The following is a 23,947-nucleotide window of genomic DNA, read 5'->3' as shown; positions in this document are numbered from 1 at the left end:
GAATGCATCCCCAGCGACCAGCTAACTGTGGGTTTATGGAGCTAAATATGGGTTCCCAGACTCTGACAGACAAGTTCATAAATTGTGCAGGAACAGAGGTATTCAGTCTTTCAAAGCCTTGTGTTCAAGGGTACAGGGCCTGGGAGGGGTGCAGCAGGTTTTGGAGTTGCTTAGGTTTTCTTTGTTGAGTGAGGTTATTTGTTTGGTGTGCTGGGGGAGAGGGGGGGGCAGTTCTCCCAAGACCTTTGCATATAGACTTCAGATGCTAGCGCAATTCTAATTGACGATCTGCCAAAGTTATTCTTTACAGCAAGGCAGAAAATGCAAGGATTTTATATGGAAGAATTCTTCCAAAAATAATTTCAAAGTCCTAGCATTCAAACATTTAAAATACATTAACTTTAAGCTTCACACAAACACAGGAACATAAGTGTGTCACAACCTTGACATTTTAACAAGTTTAGCCTTTAACTACATAATACCAGTTTCTTACAATCTAAGTTTACTCCTGTGTTTGCCTACGTAACAGGAAAAAAAAAGAAACCCACAAACACTCTTGGTTTAACCTATTGGGCACTGCCTGATTTTTTTTTCCCCCTAAAACAATACCTAGCCATAAGGCAATACACATCCTAACAGCACACATCAATATTAAATCAGTTGCTGTGAATTTGTTTAGTTTTTTAAGTGACAGGCGGAAGACACGATTTTCTGAGATAAAACACACACTGCTTTCAACACTAAACTGCTTTATATTAGTGGCTAGGTAACCACTGGAAGTTACTGAATTTTAATCAATGCAGGAAAAAAGGTATTCAGAAAAGGAATCCCTTGCTTTAGAGGTTAAATCTCAGGTAACATTAATGTTTCAAATTATGTTTTAAGATGCAACATACAAGAATACTTCAGTACAACTGCAAGAGGAGGTGGCAATGTTCTGGTGAAACTTGCATAGTACTTAATTTTCATGACTAGAAGAAGATCACTTTCATAGAGGTCACAAACACTTGCTTGGACATCTTTTAGAACCAAGCACAACTGCAAGGTCCTTTGGAGAGCTAGGCTGGGAGTTTAAATAATTGTTCAATTTCTCCGAAGCAGCACTTTGCAAATTCTCATGAGCACCACAGCGGCAGACACAAGCCAACAGTCTGAGATGAAGCCAGTCTTTTCCTTTGTAACAGTCGAGCTCAGCTTGCAACACTATCAAAAATAAAAGAACTGTAAGCTAATTGCTGGCAAGTATGACGCAAGCGGTTTCCTCGGTAACAGACCAAGTTGCTGAAGTGCCTGATCCAGCATTTCCTCATCTGTTTGCACTCACACCAGCAGTCTGACAATGTAGTCACTGCATCCTGTTTCACTCGGCAGCCAGCGAAACATACTGAGCTTAACCCTTGACTAACATCCTTACAGTCAACATATCCTACCTATAAGTTAACTTTTACAGCCACAGTTTGTGCATGCATTTTTAATTTGCTCGCATCTTTGCAGTAGCTGTCCCAAGCACATTTTCTTTTTAATTGAGGAGGAAAACATAAGCCAAATTATCCATTTGCAATTAAAAAAATGCTAGCCTTTCATATGCAGTTGCATTACTGAAAGTTTCTGTCCGTTTTAAAAGCCCCCTACAGCTTTTACATAAAACACTGAATTAGCTGTATCTCTGATTTTAACTGTACGGTTCCAGAATTTCCCTCATTTGAGATCCAAAGTAAATCAGACAGAAACAGCAGGAAGACCTATCAAACTGCTTCTCATTCCCTTCAAATAGATGTGTATTCATAAGCAGGAAGCATGTTTAAAAAAAAAAAAAAAAACAGGTATCACAAACCAGCTATTGTATACACCAAGGAAAACAAAAATCACATTTTAATCTAAACCCATGTAGAGAGCACGGATCTCATCCGTGAGCTATTCTGCAGATTCCAGCGAACATTCAAAACAATGTTAAGAATCACACAAAGAAAAAAAAAAACAAACCCAAAAGTGAATGCTGGCCTTTCTGACAATCTATTGCACACATATAATTTTACAGTTCATTTTTCAAATGTGAATTTGATTTTGGTCATTTCAGAACATGAACAAACACGAAACAAACTCTTTTCCAGCAGAGAGCTTTTACGTGCCTACATCGGTGCTTCTCCGGTGTAAAACATAACTGTTTTCTGTGCCATGGAATAGTTGTGGGGTACAAAGAAAACAACGAGGCAAGATAAAAGTAGTATTTTCTTGGTTCAAAATTCTGGGCAATGCTTCAGCAGCAAGGCAAAATGCATGTGAAATTTACTGCTGAATAGTCTCCCACTTCCACTGACTGACCTACCCAGTGCAATTTTAAATGGGAAATTCCCTAAAGCAGCCTGAAATAGACAGATGACAGCCAGACAGAACAACCTGTCACAGCAGCTTCCTGACCAGTAAAGAGAACAGGGTATTGAAAACGTGAAGGTGCAGGGAGGAGACAATGTTAGGGGCTTTTCACAATTTCTTTCAGAAAAGCTTACTCACTCAGGAAGCCAGGTTCATATCAAGTTAGAACTGCTCTGAAAGGAGATCTAAACCAGTCCTGATTTTACAGTAACTGGAGCTCTCGTTCTTTCAAATACATCGTGAATTCTCCCATTTCTTGGGAAGCCTTCTTGTTCAAATCTAGTAAACAAATTATCAATATTCCAAAACTAAATCCCTAAAGCTTTAGGCCAAAAAGTCTAGGGATACCGACAAATGAGTGGTCTGAAATAAAACTAAGGAAGAGCATCCAGGTCTGCACTGGCAACTATACTTCTGTAGGCAATAATAAACGAGAAAGTTCACACAATATAATCAATGCTCTGGTTTCGTCAGCAATTAACTACTACGTAGCATCTCAGTGATGTTTTTCTCTAAATGCAGACGTTTCCATCAGCAGGATTTTCAACTCTATTAGTAGTTTTCCTCTGCATCACTTCTTAACTTCCTCCCATACACCTACCTGCATTCCTCTTCGTTCTAATGTTCCAGTAACCACAAAGTAGGAAAGTAGGTAGGCAGAAGAAACAAAAGAAAGAAATGTTTTCTTCACCAAAAGACAATTTGCACACAATTGAATCGAAAGCCAGCTCAGAAAAAATAAAGGAAGTAGTCTGGTATGTGATAATGGAAATTCCAGGAATGAAGAGTAAATGGTAGACAGAAAAACCTATGATGACACAAGGCATGTTGAAGAACCCAAACATCCCTGCAGGGCAGGGAAGCAAACCAGTACAGACTAGTGAGACTATTGCTGCAGGGTTATGCTGAAATACAAAAGATTCCCTGCCCAACTGTATTTGACAATGGATCAGGGACCCCTGAGATAAAACCATGAGCCACATAATGCCTTTAGGTTATGGGAGTCAAGGTTCAGACACTTTCTCCAAAATGAAAACATAACACAGCTACTGAGGATGCCTTGATTAGAACCAAGTGGAGGAACCCCCACATACAAGTTCTGTCAGAGGGCACTAAAAAATACTTGTATCTAAATATGAACATAGGCACCAAGTAACTTAAACATTTCAGTCACGTAACCAATCTATAACAAGATCATTTGGCATAGAAGGCTAGTCCATACAAGGCTTGGAATTCTCTCCCAATACTAACCACTTAACAATTCTTGAGAATTGCAGAAGTATTATCTGCCTTGTTACAGCCCACCAAATACAGAATCCACCATCATGGTAGAGTTTTTCTCCAGCCCTATCTCCTGTTCTACTCTGTCTGGGACACAAGAAGAAAAACACAACTCTGCCCACCAAGCTAGACAATGACCTAAATGACACTCATGACAAGACAGATGCAGGGAACTCATTGTTTTTACTCTGCCTTTTCTTGGCTTACACCTCTTCCTGAAATCTGCAGAGGTATGTGACCACTGCAGAACATCTCAAAAAAGTGAAGCAGAGCTGATGGGGGAAAAAAAAGACAGACTTGGGACACAGCTGGGAATCTAACAGACATGCTCAGCCAAAGTATTACTCAGAAATTGGAAATACAGTTCAAAATTTCCTTAAAATAATAAGTTCTGCTGATAAATTTGCTTGCCCCTTGGAGGCAAATAAAGCTCCAGCTATCAGGACAGAAAATACTCCTCTGCTCCTATTCACCCTGTTACAACCCAAGGTGTAATCAGAATGAAATACCTCAAATTTGTATAACAGCATCAGTATTATAAACATCAGGCAAAGCTTTCTTGTAGCTCTCAAACATTGCAGGAAGATGCATTGACAAATACAGACCTTCTCATTCTTTCCCTCCATTTTAAATGAAGGAGAAAGATGTTCAGTATTTTTTTTGAGGCACGGTTCACTCCCTATTATCATTAGTCAGCCAGCTACTCTTGCTAGAACTGCAGCACTTGAGCCAATACCGCTCCTATTTCCCCCTCCTCTCACGACAGCAGAGTTTGCAAAACAAGCAAGGTGGCTAAAGGCTTAGTCTTCACAAAGAAAAAACAAACAAACAAAGGAAACCCCACATCACCAAAACAAACAAACAAGCAAAAAACCCAAACCAAACCCAAACAAACATCAACCTAGAAAACCCTAGAAAAACCTTTGTCCCCTCTGTCCAGGAAATAAACAAATGGAGGATTGTTGTCTGCTTTGACACTACCAATGACATACAGATTCTCCTGGGGCAAAAAAGACTAAGTTCCTAACTACAAAGCCTTCATATTAGAAGCTCAGATCTCACAAGTACATTTGCAGTCATGCTTAGGGGGATGAAGCAGGTGAGTAAGCACTTTGCATGCAACTTGCAGAACTGGGGAAAAAAAGGGAAAAAAAAGAAAAAGAACTTTACAATACAGTAGAGTGCCAAGGTAGAGGACAAGGCCTGTATGAGTATGTAAAAACTAGATGTACAAGCCTTTTAAATGCAGTCTACTTATCTATCATTTTTCCATTATGGAAATTTACACAGGACTGAAGCAAGAGACTCCAGATTATGCTGTAAATGCAAAGAACTATTTCATTATTCTATCCTATAAATTACATGGTACCAAATGCTCTACTCTATTTTATTTTTACTGTATTTTAAAAAGAGTAACATGATTACTAGGTTTCTAAAAAAAGTCCATGTGTTTTCAGTTAGAGCACCTGTATGTCTGCTGAAAGATACTCGTAATTTTAAACCAAACCACATCACTGATCTTGTCATGTAGGAGAAAGAACCCACAGGTAAGGAAGAGGTGTTAAAATTGTTTTAAAGAACAGATAAGGTCAAGGAAAGAGAAAGAAAAATGACATTTCAAAAAAGACAAAAGAAGCAAGTAATTAATTTACTATTGAACACTAATCTCCTTGGTAATTATTTCTCTTGTACTTTCAAGGCCAAATATATATATATATATAATGTTCTTTAAGATATGCCTTTTAAAAGCACACCAATCCTGTCCATTACCAGACAGGTGAAGGGAACATAGCTTTAAGATTGTTAACACTTGCTACTAAAGAGCTAAAGTTATAAATGACATTAAACCCTGTGAATTTTTAAACAAGTAAGGACCATAATCTCAACCCTTAAACACTGTAAAACACATGTTCTTTTCCACTTGAAAGCTTAAGTGCTCTGCTGACTCTAGGGAGCTGCCTACTAGAGTAAGTGTTAAGGCAAGTACAGAATAGTTGCAAATCTTTAGCAATGAGATCTTAACAGCAACTAGTCATGGACAAGAAAAATGGCACAAGAGTAACTCATTACCTTTATAGGTCCATTATTAAAACTACACTGACTTTTGCAGTTAATTCTGAAACTGCATCTCTTTATGACATGAAACACAGTTTGAATCTTTTCTAAAAGCTGTAAGATACTTTCCTGAACAAGGTGTTTGTAACTATAAAAATGGCATAACATCTGTTTCTAAATTAATTTGTCCTGAAATTTTTTTCTTAATGCTCTTAAAAACAGGTTACACAAATTTCATTTGCAAGTGCAGCTTTACTCAGGTTGGTTGAAGCTCAGGGTCACTGAACTAGTTTTGATTTGTCACTCTTCATAAAAATTATTCTTCTTCACACACAGACTGAAGTACTAATTTCTTCTTCAGAACATTCTGCAGATGTCTCCAGTATGACTGTCATTGTCTCAAGAGGTTTGAAAACACAGGCCACTCTTAGAAGCAAAAGCCAGCATCTGCCTCTATTCACTTCTTGTTTCCATTTTGACGTCACAGAAAATCACCTGCAAGCCTTCTATTTTCAAGCTTCTTGAAAAATTCTTTGGCATCTGATGAACAGTGTCATTTATGAAAAATAAATTCATTAAAGCAATAACAAAAAAGACTGCTCATTAGCACAAAAGCTGTGCCAAGCACTTCTTTCTTAACAAACCTTTTTCAAACTCCAAATAGAAGGAAAAAGTGAGCAAGAAACTCTGACACCGATTCTATTTAATGCTTTTCTGTAACTACATAAAAATAAGTTAATGCATACTTGTAATCAAAGTACTTTCAACTGTGCTTTGCCATAACAACACAAAGCTGTTATTTATATCATTGCAGTCACTCCTTTTAACATACTACACTTCTCTCATTGGAAATATCTGAAGTAACATTCCTCAGCTTTTTGGTATATGCAAAATGCAGACTAATGGATTGAAATTCTCTCACTGCAAGTTTTATTTGAAACCTGCTTTGTAGGCATGCTTCAGTGATCCCCAAATAGATAATGTCCTGCCCCAAAAATACTGTTAGTTGAAACAAGAGCAGAGGGAGGGCACATATAGGGTGATCAACACAAGCTTGTTTGTGTTTTCTAGTTAGGATATAAAACATATTGCTCAGTCCTGCCCAGCTTAGGAAGAACCAAGCTCTTATCATTAGTGCTTGTGTTCATCTACCCCAGCCTATAAGCAGCAATACACAGTGGGTGCATCTATATTTCAGTGTACTGAAATGGACAGTCTCAACAGAAGCAGTCTAACCCAGAACATTCATTGTTCCCTGAGCAAAATAAAGTCTACTTCTAGCAGACCTAACTAGTCAAGAGGAAAACAGTGCTAGTGGCCTTTACTCCTTCCAGTCTGAGCCAATTCTTTCACGGCAGTGCCAAAGCAGATGGCATTTCACAGGCACAGCAGGATCTAAACTTTTTCAGTCTGTTAATCACACCTTCAGTTTTCAACACAAATTTCTCTCCCCTACTAGCCAAACAGACTGTAACTGCTTATATTTATGAAGGTACAGTTGAATTTAAATGTCATACTATGCAATGAGGACAATTCTAAAGGGAGCAAGAATGTGTAGGATACTATGGAATTGCAAGAGTGTGTATCAAAGAGCCTGTGAGTGCACTTACTCATTACACTGTCTTGGTGACAAACCAAATGAAACAAAGGCTATTATGGACATTAATCAAGACAATCACTTAAGACTTCTCTCAAAGAAAATCCTTTCTTTTTTAAAGTTAGAAAAATTAACCTACACACATGATACAATGGTAGTAAGTGCTAATGATGTCCCATAAATTAAACTCACAAAAAGTCAGCTGCCTTCCAAAGTTACAAGCCCAGCTAAGGGGCCATGTGCTCCCGTGGAGCATGCACACTGTGCAGCTCCTTGGCCACCCTACGTCACTGACACAGAGGATAATGAGATATCTGAGGATCAGCATTTATTCCTGAAGAGGCAAACGTATCACACTACAATGCTCAGGAGAAAAAAGAATTATGTTTTTTTTAAAGTCAAAACAAAACCAACAAACAGAAGCAGAAGATATAGTATGAACTCATATGTAATATTAATCCAGCTAAGAAAAACATAAAGGCCCTAAAGGTAAATACAGGCCTTGAATTTTAGGTCACATTGGAACAACAATCACTCTGAAGATACAGTGAGCCTAGTATAAGAATGTCTTTTTCAGCCTTTAGATTAGTTCCTATCCCATTGCAAGGATTTGCATCTAATCAAAAAGCAAATCTAACATGACCAATAACGAAGGTCAAAGGAGACCCTCTAATACCATAGTATTTTGTTTCATGAAAGCTATGAAAAAGTAGGGAAGGCCCAACACATCAAAACTCATTCCTGGTCACCAGCTGCCTGCATTTGTATGAATTACATCCTCTCTCAAAGCTGTAGGATCCACTTTCAACATAAAAATGCTCCAGAAACTCTAATTTTATTTCAGCAATCATTTATGCTGTCTTTAGTTCCTAGGACACTTCACTTTGTCACATGTGCCAGTAAAGCCATTCACGTACCTGGTCTTCCTTAAGGACAGACAGATCTCACTGACCTGTTTCTGCCACATTTCCCCTTCCTCAATACCTTCATCTGTCAGTTTCCTTGTTAGCCTATGAACTCTGGTTCCTTTCTGTTTGGAAGGCTCTAGTACTCTTTCACTTCCACTGGATCCTTAAAGTTATTGATGCTTTTTATGCTTCACCAGCATTCACTCATAGTACAGCCTGCCCTGACCAATTCCAGCCCCCATTTTAAATGTTTGTTCTTGCTATTATGGTGCAGGAAAGTTTCTTCTTTTTTTCCCCCCATTAAAATGAATTGTTGGGTCATTCCATCTTGCTGAGCATTGTTTATACCTACTGGAAAGTTCATGTTGAAATTCAACATTTCTCCTCTTAAACTAGTCCTACAGCTCTCCCTCCACATAGTTTTATCCTGGAAAAATGGGTGAAATTTCAAGAAAACATTATATGAGTGTGGCCTGCCCCTTGCTTCTTCGGTGGGCAGAAGTTTCTAATCCGTTTTCCCGTATAAGATTTTGCATCAAGGATAAAACAGCCTACATCTCCCAGTTTTCCTGTCTACAATCCTGATCTTGCACAAAAGTACAAGATTTCCTTTTGTCCACCCTCAGCAACTAGTTCCTGAACATCACAATTTGTCAAATAAGGCCCAGGGTTTAAGAAAATTCCTGACCCCAGTTCTGGTATTCACTCAGAACAGGACAGTCACTCTCATGGGGACTCAGTGTTCAGCACTGCAAACTTGGAGCACACTCTACAGGGTTGGAGCACATTCTACAGGGTCACTTCACTTCCCACTCACCTTTTTTTCATAAAACATGCTGGAATTTGTTATCAGTGAAACTTTTAAGTACTCAGTCAGTTCAGCTGGTCAACTACTATGATGGTACTTGCAGGCACATACATGCACATATATATATATAGTGTCAAAAGATCAGTCTTTTCCTTATGAAAATATAGCTGACTCCTTGTAGTTCTCTTTCTTTTCATGTTTAACCTTGCAGAATACAGTCTTCATGAACTGCAGCGTGAAGGCTGTCCTCTTTGCCATTCATTCTGCAGACTATCCTGAGAACTTTTTGTTCCTCACCTCTTCTGCTGTTTTCTTTCATAAATTTAAAACGCCTTCCTAGTCAAAGGAGAAAATGAGTACTTTATCCAATTTATCCTGTTAGTTTCCTTTGGCACAGTCAATTGCAGAGTTTTTGGAACCTTTTCCCCCCAGGGTCCTCCACTTCTTTCCTCCTGGTGTTTCGGTCATTTCTGTAATATGCCGCCCTCACCTTGCACTAATTTCTCCAGCATTTCCACAGCAGTTGTCTTTGATCTCCTTCGACATTTTCCTCCTGAAAAACCACACCTGCAGGAACAGCCAATCTCCTTTGCTACACCAATGGCTTACAGATATGTTTCCCTGCTTTTGGTGCACTTTTTCTCCACAGAACATAAACTGCCACCCAGTCTTGGATATCTAAAATCCACCTTAAGAACTCTGTTAGCAGAGTTTATCTTAACTGCACTGTCTCTTCAACAGCATTCTTTTTCATTCTCTGTGAACTACAGTATGGTCCTGGTGGCCACTTTGCCAGAGGACACCATCTTAAACTCTGGCCTCTCTATAGGCCTTATTTCATGAGTCTTCTCGTTTCACATTTCTTCTAGCACAAAAGATTTTGTTAAGGTCAGAGAGAACCAGGCAGGAACATATGATTCTACTCCTCTGACATCAGGTTGCAGAAACAGTTTTCCAAGAGTGCTGCTCTTACACATAACCCTTCTCTTCGTATATTCCCCACTGGAACTGATTACAGTCCCAGATCAGCATGCCCGTATTTCTGCCTTGACTTTCCCCATCAGCAATTAAAAAAATAAATAATAGTAATTAAAAACAATATGTGAGCAGCAGAGGCATACCTTGACATGCAGGTGCACTTATGGTAACAGTCATAATCATTAGGGAAAACTTGAAATTTCAAGGAGCTGGTTTGTCAAATGCATAAGAGTAGCTACATTTTATGTTACTGGCCACAGTCAACACAAAGGCTAACATGGTTGAAGGATGAAAGCAAGTACCTGAAATTAACAATTTTAAGACACTGTAAAATACATATTAACAGACAGCTTCTGCACTAGACAGTGTATACCCTGAGTACTTAAGGATAAAGTATAATTTGTTTCACCAAAAAAAAAAGTAATAGGGAGATAAATTGTCCAAGCAAACAAGGAACCATATTGATTTCAAGCCACATAAATATTTTAGACTCTTGAAATTGAAGTGACTCTTGAAATTTAAGGTGATGCATCAAAGTATGAGATAGCTTGGAACAGAAACTGGGGAGAGGTGGTGGCCAATCCAACAATCTAAGCACAAGATAACTCTTTCTGTAATGAACAGAGTTGCAATACAAAAGCACACTTTATCTGTGGAATATTCCAACCTTCCCGTGTCTTTGAACCTAGACAGATAACTAGGAAACGTCTCAGCTCTGTTTGCAGACTGTTGAGGACAGATATCCTCTGTATTTAATAAGGAAGGCCTACTCCTTACTCAAGGAAAAATATGAATTTTAGAAATCACATATTCTTTCTGGATTCTGAGAAGTCCCTATATATGAGTTCCTATACATAGTTTTTCACTCTCAAACACATTTGCACCATCATGTTAAAGAATAAATATATTTTACCACACTATTTTTCAAGATAGGGTGTTCACAAGATCTGCAATACTGAAAAGCACCTTTTAGACTCCCAGTTCTGATTTGGCTTTCATTCTAGATAAAAGTGCTGGATAGGCAACAGTCAATAAAGATAAACTTCACACCAGTAGCAGAGGGTACGGCTAACAGATTAGCATCCAATTAATGCATGCAATCAAAATATCATCTACATAAAGTCTGCATTACTGATCAATACTGCAGTCATACTGCTAATAAGCAATTCCTCTTCAGGTCCAAGATGAATACTGAAGAGCACAAAAAGCCTGTTTACTGCTAAACTCCTACTAATTTATGTGAGCATAAGTGTTAATATAGTAGATTTTTAAAAGTACATTGTATTTGCATTTTTTTTTTGCCTTAACCACATTGCTTCCTTCTAGGTGTATTTATATACTTTGACAATACCATTTAAGTGAAAAGATATTATCTATTCATGACTCTCCTCTCACCTCAAACTACATTGCTAGCCATATTGTACCTTGGAAAAGCAACACACAACACAAATTTGTAGACTTTGGTGGCTGAAGTAGGCATCTATACTCATATAAAAGGTAAGCATAATGGTAATTCAATTTTACCAATTCTCCAGCATTACAGCTGTCATACCTGAACAGAAATCACTAATCTAAGTATTTGTCATAAGGTTGCTCAAATTAGAAAGCATTTCCAGGATCACAGTCCCAGGGCCTCTTTCCACTTCTACCCCAGAGAGTAATGATATCTCCATCTAATTCCAGTGAGCACACACTACTGGTTGTACGTATGTTCCCACACACACTCTTGGTGCACACAGACCTCTTACAAATGCTGACTCCAGCTATTAATGAAACATACAGTCAACTCAATCTGATTGCCTTCACATGTATTTATCTAGACAGGGAGCAGGGCATCATTACAAATCAACAAGTAACTGAAAACTTAAGGTGAGTAGTATTTTCCTCAAAGAGTAATTCACAATGAGAGCAATCAGCCATTGGAATCATCTCCCCAGGGAAGTGGTGGATCTCCTGACATTGGAGGCTTTTAAGATTCATCTGGACAGGGTGCTGGGCCATCTTGTATAGACCCTGCCCTTGCCAAGAAAGGTTGGACCAGACTACCTTTAAGACCTCTTCTAACTTGTATTCTATCATTTGATATATTTGCCTTTTTTGTACTTAAGTGCCCCTGCTTGCAGAGCTTCACACAAACCTCTACAAACAAGACGTCCAAAGCAATCATACAAAACACATCTAACAGAATCATGATGGCACCTTAACTCTCCATCAGTGTTCCTGTCACAGTGGACCCACAGTGGACCTGTAGCATGTTCTCTGTACTCCATTGGTCTCCCTAAATACGCTCATTAAACTCACTCTTAAAATACTAATATTGGAAAAGAATCATTGTCCTATTCTATAAATAACTGAAAAACATGCAATCAGTCCTTAAGGAACATTTGCACCACAAATGCTTTCTGAAAAGCATGAAGTGCACACACTCCTCCTGTTTCAAAGCAGCAATACAAAACCTTGTAGTGTTTATTCAAATAAAGTCACACATTATGGGCTTACTTCTCCCCACCTCCCTGCCCAAACAATTGATGCTTTATCAGCTCTGCAATGTCTGATCTCTCTCCAAGTCAGACAGGAGATCAGAGGATTTAACCTGTTTTATCCTTGAGAAAAAATACGTGTGTCTATGAATCACATTTAAACTGTGCTTAATAAAGTACAGCTACTTATTGTAAAGCATGATAAGCTCTAAAGAAAAAGAACTTCAGATCTTCTTGTTGTCTCTGTTCTCATGTTAAAAAAAATAAATAAAAAAAAGATATCAAATTCTGGAAGTCTACCAAATAGTTACATTTTATTATGAACACGTATGATTTAAGTACTGCCAATAAATCGTACGTATTTAGTTATGGTTGACATTTATGATGTTACTTAAAGAATAAATGCCTCAACTTGAAATATGCACATGCCTTTAGGAAGTGAGACGAATATCAAAGGAAGCATTTAGGAACTTGCATAAGAACAAATATCTTCTATCCTCCAGACAGGTTAATGAAACCACATTTTCTGAGGTATTTGTACTGCAGACAAACGTGACAAAAAGAGAACGTTTACCATCCAGGAGGGAAGAGAAAAAGTAAATTGCTATAGGATGTTCCCTACCAATCGCCACTGTTAGTACAGTATTTTAATATTTCTTTCATAGCATGCATTAGACAATTTGAAACCTATTGAATGAGTTGTTGCTGAAGCCTGTTACAGCATACTTGCATTTTAACCTTTTAGGCAGAATCAATTACGGATCTATTTTTATTGTGCAAATGGAGAGAAAGAAATGCTCGAAAGCTACGCCACCGTTCCAGACTCACCTCCCGCAGCCCTGTTTCGCAGTCACACTATCACAGAGGCGCATTACAGAACACATGTCGAAGCAAAATTAGAAAATTTCATTTAGCATGCATGAGTTTCAGCCGCAACAGTGGTAGATGAGGGATTCTGCAGCGACAGACCCTTCGCAGAAGCTGTTCACTTGCACGTTTATTAAATACACCCCCCATCCCCCACCCCCCCTTATTCTCCCTCCTATAACGGTCTGATAACTCCCTCGCAGCAGCCTGGGGCCAGTTCCACTGGCATCACAACTCGATGCTCCTGCAGTTCACGTGCAAGGTCCCAAATAAAAACAAACTTCCCCCACCCCCTTCCCTCCCACCCCGGTTGGGGGGCGGGGAGGGGGGTTTGCGCTACAAAAAATAAAAAAAAAAAAAAAAATAAAAAAAAAAAAAGAAAGGACTCACTGAAAAGTTTTCCGGGAGGTAGAAACCAACAGAGTTCCATTCAAGAAAACATGAGCGTTTCGGGCATCCCTCCAGACTCTACTGAACAGCTCTCTCTTCAGTCAAAAGTTTCTTAAATCCCATCAACCCGAGCTAACCGTTAAGTTACGTGGAGCGAAGAGGAGAGTGTTAGAGGGAGAGAAGCAAGATATACTAATCTGCAAGGCAGAAAGGCAGCTGCCACTCAAGCAACGCCAACATCTAATAAATAACATGCCTAAAAATCTAATAGTTCTTTAGCACTTGGCAATCATTTTGTCAATAGAAAGAGGGAAGGACCAGAAGTGCCGAGCAACTGGAAAGCTGTGGTTTCTTTCTCTCGTAAAGTCTGCCAGAAGCAGAGGAGGATGGTGGGCTTTGGGGGGGGGAAAAATCAAAATAACAAGATAGCTGTGAAGATGTTTGGTTTGGGAGTTTGTTTTAATCAATAGGAACTGCTTTTTAATATTTAAGATCCAATGAAAAGCGAGCGAGCCTTCTGTTCTATCGCAAACACGTTAATATGATTGAGCTTCTACAGAGACATAAAGGATTATATCGATTCTGCAGAACCAAGCTGAGAAACCCGCTAAGGGACTAACATTTTCCTCCATCCTACCAGTTTGACAGAAGGCATTCAGCACAGACACACACAAGCAGTCAGGAAAAGCGAATGGCGCTCATTCCTCAGAAAGTTTCTCCCTCCAGTTTCGAGAAACCTACCTGCTCTCTGGAAATGCAAGGCAACGAGGGTCTCCTAAACATTTTGCAGCTGCCATAGTAGCTGGCCGAAGTTTCCCCTAAAGATACGCAGCTAGATCTCCTCCTGGGTCGGATCACAGGCACTTTTTCCTCCACGCCGGAGAGCCGTGGGTGGTGATGATGCTGGTGGTGCGGTCCTCGGCTCTGAGCCGAGAGGATGCCGTGCTCTCCACCACAGAGTGCCAGGAGGCAGCCTGCCACCCCCACCGAGCCGGCCAGCAGCGGTCTGAGGGCTGGGGGGAGAGAGTGAAGGCTGGTGAAAGACACCAGCCACACCAGGCTGGAGAAGACCAAGACGAGGAGGCTCCGGCGCAACTTCAGGGAGCTCTGCAGCAAGGTCAGCGCCGCCACCGAGCCTAGCACAGTCAGGAGCCTGCCCAGGACCACCTGCGGCTCGGCGAGGGGCTGGGGTTCTTCTCCTTGCCCCTCCGCGGGCAGCAGCCACTGAAATGCTAGGAAGTCCCCCAAGTAGCAGCACACGGGAAGCGTCAGAAGCCACCAGCGGGTCGTGCCGCTGCCGTGCTCCCCGCGCCTGCCGCCGGTCAGGTAGCAGGTGAGGAAGAAGAAGGCACAAGCGATGCTGAAGAGGGGACTGAGGCAACAGGACAGGCACAGCAAGGCGTGCAGCGGCCAGGGACTCCGCCAGCTGCTCCCGTCCTGCTGGCCCCCGGCGCTGCCCCAGCCGTGAAAGGCCAGGAGCGAGAGGACAGCAGCGGCCAAGGCGCCGAGGCTGAACAGAGCCCGGGAGGAGGAGGAGGAGACGGCGGTGGTGGTAGGGAACAGCAGCAGAGAGAGGAAGCTCTTCGGGGAGTCCTGCCTCAGAGGGGTCGCGCAGCTCTTCACGTAGCCGTTCCGTAGGGTCTCCGGGCTACCGCTGCCGCCGGGGAGCGCCGGGAGGGCACCCGCCCCGCCGCCGTCCGGCTGCTGGCAGTGCTGCGGGGCTTTGCTAGGTCCGTGGTGGGAGGCGGCCGCGGCGGCCGCCTCTCTGTCTTCCCTCATGGTGGTCGGGGACGCGGGAGGACGAGGGAGAGGCGCGGGTCGCGCTAGCTCTGTCCCGGCCGCGCCTCCCTCATCTCCTCAGGAGAAGGGCGCCGGGTTGAGCCGCCGCTTCTCCTCCGCGGGCAGCGGCGTCTGCAGCATGGTGGGTAACGACGGGAAAAGAGAGAAAAGGTAAAAGTCTCGCTCGCTCCTTCGCTTTCCCCGAGCAGATCCAGTGGCGGGGACTCGCTGTCGCCTCCCAGCGCCAGCCCAGCAGCAGCAGCCGCGGGCAAAGCCCCGGCGGGGGTGGGAGCGCGCCGAGGAACAGCCCTATCCGTCGGCCCGCCCGTCGCCGCCACCTCCCCCCCCCATCACGCCGCTGCGCACGGCTCGCGCGGAAGCCCCTGCGGCGGCACGCGCCCCGGGAGCGGCCGCGCGCTAACTGCCACGCGCTAACGGCCGCACGGGAGCTGGGGGAGGCGCGCGCGCGCGCCGGCTTCTTCCCGCCGTCCCATGTCCGGGCGCTGCCTGCCCTGAGGCGACCTGCGGGCCCGGGCCCAGCCTCCGCGCTGCCCGTGGGTACCGAACGGGTTCTTCTGAAAGTACATACATGCCACCCGGCCCCGCGGGGTAGCGCGTAGGGAGCGGGCCGGGAGCCCCGAGCGGCCGCGCATCCGCCTCGGCACCGGGGCGCGGCGGAGGACAGAGACGTTGGTCAAGCGGCTGAGGACAGAAACGCTGAGCTGTTGTAACTTTTTTTCTTTATCTTGTGGTTTTGTTCTGAGAGACCCCGGAAAAGTGCGCAGTACGGGATGTAAAGCACCCACAAGAGTACCGAAGTACTCTCCCTTTAAGGATTGTCCCTCTGGTTTTGTTTGTTTGTTTTTTAAACAACCGAAATGTAAGTACAGATTAGAGTAATTTTCTACACTTTTTTTTTCCCCCCCAGTCTTTGTTAATTAAGTTACAGATTAGGCCGTATTGCTCGACCAGGTTTGGTTATTTGCACGGCTAATCCCTTTGGAGTGGATCAAAATAATCATTTTGGACCAGACTACTCGAAGCGTTCAGGCTGCTGTCAGGGCGAATGGGCAGCTAATGGGATTTTGAGCCTCCGCTCATTCATCCTGTTTGTTTGTTTCTGGAAGACTAACTGGTTTTGAAATCACAGTTACAACTGTGCATCTTTACCTCATTCATGTAAATAAATACCCTTTGAACCACGTTGCCGCATTATACTATACTTAACTTGCTTTAGAAATCAGATCAGGTAAGTCGGCGATTGCCCCTTTTCCTGGCTTATTGACAAGGAATTCCTGAAATGTCTCGGTGCCATTGTTTGTGATTTGCCATCTTCGAGTTGCCCTGGGGTAGCCGCTGTCCCGGGGAAGCTGAGGTGCAGCCGGGAGATGAGCACTGAGAAGGGCCTGAAAGCTGGCAGCACGTAGGAATCGCCTAGCCTGGCTGCAGGCAGAAAGTACAACGCGCGGTACAGACAATTGCTCTACGTAAGAAGATGGAAATAAGTAATGACTTGTTTTTCCAAGAGCACATTAAATTGATGGGATTTTAATATGGTCATATACCGTCTGTTAGGAATACTTCTTGCTTAAGACAGAAAAGAAATTCTGCCCTGAGTCAGCACACTTGATACCAACATGAGGGTACCAGAATCCACGTTTAAAAGTTTTCAAAAGAGAAAATAGGAAGTTCCCTCAGGGATTCTATTCTTACATTTACTTCTACACATGATAATGATGTTAGTGGGGCCACAATCAAGTGTATGGAATGCATTTATTTAATCTTTCAAATTCTTGAATTCAGATATAAATAAATGCCTTCCAGAGATAATTAGTGTCGTCTTCATTAAAGCCCACTTAGGCTTTTGGTGTCTGCAGCATACTGTAGGAAGAGGTCTTTGCTCAATGCAACCTGACTATGCACTGTGTGAAATGTGGGGTTTTGTAAGTTTCCTATCTGTTATACTCCTTTTGGTAGAAACAATGATCAGTTGCTCTCTAGCCACCTTCTCTCTTCAACTCATGATTGAAGTCTTGTATTATCCAAGCTGAAGAGTTTGAGTCTTTTTTTTTTTTTCCTTTTTTTTTTTGAGCACTACTGTGTGCTTTTGGAGATGAGGAGTCCAGGACCTACACACAGGATTCAAGACATAAGAGCAGTCAAAATAATGGTTTTCATCTCAGTTTTCAGTTATTTCCCTATAATTTCTGTCATTTATTTGTTTTGCTTTGTGAGAGAGGTGAGAAGGCAGATAAACTGAGCATTGGCAAATGTTCTGTTGAACACTGAATAAAACATTGTTTTAATAGCATCATCTATATAGATCCCAGGATCTATTTTCTGTTAACATCAAAATCCACTAGATGGTTTTATAGGATGATACTTTTTTTCTGTGCTTAAATTACGGTTATCCACTAAATTTCACCTGCTCATGCACTCAGGGTTGTGAGGTGGTATGCAGATTTCCTCAGCTAGCTCTATTTTTACTATCCTCAGGAACTCAGTATCAACAGCATACTTTACCACCTTACTATTTATTTGGTTTCAGATCATGTATCATTAATTTATTGTTTTTTATTTCAGTGGCATGTCTGTGCAAAAACGCCCTGAAGAAATGTATGCACAAGTCATTCCAAAATGTAACGGGAACATAGTTGTTCTTTAGTAGCATCTCTGTTGTCTGACATTATTCCTCCTAATGTATTCGAGAGCCCTGCCTTGAGGGCTTTGCAATTCTCATCATGAACAAATTTTCTATAAAGAAAACTTGGTTTGAGTAGTTCAGCATCTATCATAAAAAAAAATTACCCTTGTGACAGTAATTTTTTGGACTAAAGAAATACCTTTTCATTTACTCTTCCTTAAACCAATACAGTGGAATGTCAAGTGTTTCATTTTAAATGGGATGAAGAAATTAATTTCAGGGTAATTTGATTTCATTGGTAATTTTCCAGTTTCACTAACAAAAGAAGACAGGTAGTTTAGTGATTTTGGTTGATTCTTAAGGTGCCATATGGTCAGATACCTGCGCTTATCTAACAGTGGCTGTTTATATTAGACCTTGGCCTACAAATGTCTTCACTTTCTGTTGATAAGTTTCTATATAAAAATTTGGCTGTAATATTTCAGATTGTTTCCATTGCTTGCTCTCTGTTCCAAAACAGAGTAACTACAAAGAACAGAGAATATAACTATGACTCTTCACTCAAGCCTGTAATCTTGGCGTCTTCTTAGGCCTCTTTCTTTCCTTTGATCCACATGGCCAGAACATGTCTAAATCTTACCACATCCACTTGAATATTTCTAAATATTAATCATTCCCTTCTGTTTGCATGGCTCAATTTTTAAATTATTTTCTGTGAATACCATGGCTATTGTGTGCCCTAAAAACTTGGTTTGCAAAGGGATCAGCTCTCTTCAGGAACACTGGTTTTCACCTTGAAGTACCTTTGTTGTTTTCTATTCTTCAGGCACATCACATGTTTGTATATTTGCTTATTTCTTACTAATCTAATCCTGTTACTGCAATCAGTTTCTCACCATGGGGACAGCTTTTGCATCTGTTTAATAATTTTGGACACAGTTGCCCACCTCTTCAGAAAACCATTTTGTGCTTTCTCTTGTGGCAACAAAAATCTAGGAAGTCCTCTTTAGGGATTGTCTTTAATTCTTCCATACTGTATTCATCACAGCAATAACAATCAGATTTAATTATTGATATATGTTGCTGCACCCTAACTGAAAACTTTGCCCTTTTCACATAGGGAGAGAGATTGGCAGTATGGTGCCTGTCTTGGAAACTTTCACAGGGTAACATTTTGGGAAGCTATGACGTATGTCAGTGCTTTCTAGATTGTCCAATTTGTGTATTTCTGTGACAAAATCTTCTCAGGTGTGGTTGACAACTTTCTCAAGGACAGAACTTTATCTTGGCCAAAGTGTGTGTGTTCTGTTAGAGATTCATTTTTAATAATGGACTCAGATGTAATCAAGTTCTTTAAACAAAATATCCTTTGAAATTGGAAACAAATGTAAACCAGCTACGTGGTTTAAATAGCTTGGCTTTCTAATCATAACCTAGGATCATTTGCATAAAAATTCTTGTGTGTGACTGAAGAGTGGGTAAATAGATTCCTTGTCCAGGGAACAATATTCTACTGCTGATGTAGTGAGGAGCCTATGTAAAACAGGAAAAAAGTGGGAACAGAGGACATCTCTTGTGTTGGAGCCTCTTGAGTTAATAAATTGCTGCATTTGCTGCTTTGCTTTCATTCACATCCACAAGGAAGCTGATGTCTGATTACCACGGTTTTCATTATTTTTTTCTCTATTAGAGTTTTAGAAATTAATTGTAGTTTAATATAAAGACTGTTACAAGGATGCAGGCAGTAACTGTGTATCTCAACTTTGTTGGTACTTTTGCATCAGACACTTGAATTAATAAAGAAATGGCATTGTTACAGCCATAATCAGTTAGCAAAAAACCCAACAAACAGATTAAATATTCCATCTCCACAAAACTTGTACAAGAGAGGCTTACTTGGGGAAATCAAAAGTCTTGAATGAATGTTTGGAGAAACACCAGCATTATCTTACCTTTCCATGTTTGTATTGTGGCAAACACTGTGGCTGCTTTGTTTAGTAAACTAAACATTTTCTGGAGCTAGGAGTAGAGCTACTTGGGTGAGCTCATGTGTATCTGTGTGTAATGAGCTATCCTTCAAAAGCAGGCTAGGATATCCACTGTATAGGTGTTTTTAGCATCAAAGGCCTCGAGAGATCTGTGGTGGTACATAGGCAACCAGACGTAATAGAAACAAGTGACTGAAGGATACTGAGATGTAGTTACTGAGATGTAGTTACTAAACTGAGATAAGTTACTAAACTAAGATAACTGAGATGTAGTTACTAAAGGAATTAAAAACCAGGTAAGAGGCTTCTTGTGCAGGTGTATTCACTATGCATGATGTCAGTATACTGCAGTAAGGTGCTGTTAATGTATTTGTCATGTTTAAGAATGGGAGAGATCCAGTTGCAATCCACATTAAGCAAAGCCGTGAAAGGTAAGTTACAGTATTTTGATCTCCATCACGTGGCAGCAAAGACCAAGTTACTACAAACTGCATCTTTTAGTTTATATTGTCAAAAACTCACACATGGCAAAGAAAACAGGAAAGGAGTAGTGGAAAGTTGTTCCATGTATGGGATCTCTCATGTGTATAATGTTTGTCATTTTAAAAAGCATGGATGATAGCACTAGAAAAATGGAGCTGCTGCTATGATATGCCATTTTCAGATTTCCCATTTCTAGCAAAGCTGTGGCTCAGCAGCAGCAAACTTCAGGGAACAATTAAACACTAACTGTTTAGATACTACAAGGACACATCTTCACGTGGTCTCTAGATTTTTTTTCCTAGTGCCCAAATTTTCATTATTTTGAAGAGAAGCAGTAGCATACTGGCTCTTGGTACCTTATCCAGATGCTTCTACTACTGTATTTTTAAAATCTAAGCAGTCAGCCTATTCATCTGAACAAACTTGAACTCTTCTTAAATGGTCCAACATGTGCATCTCTAGATAAGCCTGTAATTATGTGCACCTCTGCAGCTGAACGTTGTCCTGATCATACCCTAGCTCTGACTTCAGAGGTGAAATTGTCAATATATGATGTTTTTTAGTGTTTTGTGAGCAGAATCTATTGCAGCTGATGTGATTTCAATAGTCAGGCCATGTATAATCCGCATATGCATTCAAATAACATTAGTAATCTCATACTTCAGCTTAGCTTTATGGAAAGTGTTAATGGAATAGTGGGGGTTTTAAACATTGTTTTAATGCAACATATCACGTATAAATTAAAAAAAATACTTGAGAAGTTGTTCAGAAATTGCTCATTTAAATAAATGAGGATATCTCTGGATTATTTTTTCCCCAAGTACCATGAATTTGGATACTTATTTCCTAATAAAAATGATGATAATAGTTTGTCGAATTAATCAACTAGCTGCCAAAATTGTAGCTTTAACATATTAGAGAAGTTTGTAATTGCATAAGGTATGGGGTTTTTGACATGAGTTTAATTGGAGAATAGCAGGATAGTTTTTTGTTTGGTTGGTTGTTTTTTTACCATAAAAATACTGGCATTTCCCAAATGTTGGGATTTTTTTTTTGCCAGATTTCACTTTTTCAAAGCTGATTGTTCAAGTACAATTTGTTGTCCTATGGTATAAGCAACACTGAAGATTAATAATACACCAGAAAATAGGTGCCTTTCTTCATATGTAGCATCTCTATAAAAAGTTGGCTTTATGCTGAATCATGTTTTATTATAAAATCTACACCTTCTATGAAACAGCATTAAGCTTAAGGACATGTACTAATATTTTGATGCAATTCAGTCCTTAACTTGCTAATTGAAATTTCTGTCTTGAATTGAAATAGAGGCATTTTATGGGCTCTACTCATTAATACTGCTAAGGATTAAATCTAACTAGGGAGCTGCTTTGGTTTTTCAGAGAAGTTTAAGTCAGACATATGAGCAGCAGATGCATAAATATGTTCTGAAAAAGATCAAACTCAGACCAAGGCAGGTCATTCATTGGAGGGAGAGGAGGAAAAAAGTGAGCTGTGTCATTCAGTCTGCTACTTTCATTTCCATGTATTTCAGATACCCATTTTATTGACCCTAAATCATTAAGACAGGTCCTTGTTAATTAACATTCATTTAAATTCTGTTACATTGATAAAATTATATTATATTGTCAGCAGACATTAAACAAACCAGTAAAGAAATTGTGCTGAGTTATACCTCTTCAGGGTCTGGCATGTGTTTCAGCACATGCTTGAGTATAACCTCGACTATTTGGTTTGGCTGTATTATTTTATTCAGATATGTGCATGAAACCCTTACAGGCCTTAATGTACTCAGAAGTTCATCATACTTAGTTCTATCTTATAGCAAGTATTGTAGAAGCTTGGGTCCAGAAGAAAATAGCATTAGCATACTATTTTTTTGTTCAAAATGAAATAAAACTGAAACCATTGCCTTGAAGTATCAGGCTGCAGAGGTTTGAATAATAGTGCTTTGACAGGAAATACCTTTTGCATAAAACTAAAATATCTAGAATATTAATCCTTCAAAGATTATCATAAGCTATTATATTTCATTGTCTTGACTTCTGAAATGTTTGGAGACTAATTTGGGTTTAGCATTCAAAAGTAATGATGGTCTAGTAAGACAGTCTGAGGTAAATAAACTTCCAACCCAAAATAATATAAATCTAACTCTACCCCTCAAAGAGAATTCTGTGATTGTGACTCAGTAACTTTTTTTTTTTTTCCTGGAGATTCAATTTAAGATTAAAAACATAGGAAAATTATGTAGTTAAGCTAATTAACTTATTAATGGGGAAGTATTTTGTCATTCTGACCACAGAAGGAATTAATCTGAGTGAAAAGGCAGACAGGAATAAAATGTGGTAGGAGACAGAAATCGTCTGCTTTTAACATGATAAATTTATGTGGTTTATGTCTATCCTCTACAACCCAAGCACAACACCAGCATTTCTTAGGTTAATTTTATTGTTATTAATTGTTAAGAACAAGTTGTTCATCGTGCATAACCTGAGCTTTCCATGTTGTCCAGGAAGTCACGACGCACAAAGTGTTCCGATTTCAAACAACTTGTCTCAGTAATCTTTCCTATTTAAGTTTGCTTATTCAGCTAAAAGTTACATTTCAACCTCATATAATGCAACAGGCCTGCATTCACAATCAATGCTGCATTCAGTGGCAGTGATTTTTCAGCCTACTCTTAGCATCTCTGCTGATGCTCCAGCTCTCTTTCACGGCTTGCAGCCTGTTGAAAGCAGTACTCATTGGTTGCTGAGGGTTTCAGACAACTCAGAGCCTTGAATTTACCACCTCAGAAACTGCACACCCGCTAAAGACTTGAAGTGGTTTTGTAACTCTGATGGGTTTGCTGCTTTTGTCTCCTCTGTGTGGTACTATGATACATCATGTTTATTTACAAACATTGCAGGATTGTATTCAGTTGTCAAAGGCAAACAAAGGTAGGTAATGCTGACAGCAGTTTCACAAGATCGTGTAACAGATAAGCGGCTTGGTCTTTCAGCTCAGCTATTTTTGTGCTCAAAACCAGCGCTTACTACCTTTAGGCGTGACTTTACAGTAAGAGGAGGAACAACTGGATGTGAAAAATTAAGTTTTTCCAAAATGTTATTTTTTGTCAGGTGATACTCTTTATGAGTAAGGATAGGACCTTTCAGAAAATATTGCTAATTTTTGAGGGGTTTACCCAAGCAACAAAGATTAGTCCATTGTAAAAAGCCTCTCTCCCTATAGTTAATGACATGTCTGAATTGACTACCTAAGCAAAAATGAGGATATGCTATGGAAATTTTACAAATTC

The 23,947-nt window shown here is 40.3% G+C and overlaps 1 protein-coding gene across 1 annotated transcript in view; it reads right to left on the bottom strand.

Annotated features, from left to right (window-relative positions):
- PDE3B (phosphodiesterase 3B) overlaps positions 1-15,754 on the bottom strand; it is a 77,728-nt gene extending 61,974 nt beyond the window's left edge. Inside the window, exon 1 of the mRNA XM_068148059.1 lies at positions 14,479-15,754. Coding sequence (XP_068004160.1) covers positions 14,479-15,516 — 1,038 coding nt within the window. The 5' untranslated portion in view covers positions 15,517-15,754. The remainder of the gene's footprint in view (positions 1-14,478) is intronic.
- Between the last annotated feature and the right edge of the window lie 8,193 nt (positions 15,755-23,947).

Source organism: Melanerpes formicivorus, unplaced genomic scaffold, assembly GCF_026170545.1.
Source record: "Melanerpes formicivorus ecotype bairdi unplaced genomic scaffold, bMelFor1.0.p_v2 SCAF_16, whole genome shotgun sequence".
NCBI classification, from domain to species: Eukaryota; Metazoa; Chordata; class Aves; order Piciformes; family Picidae; genus Melanerpes; species Melanerpes formicivorus.
This window is presented reverse-complemented; position numbering and strand designations above follow the sequence as displayed.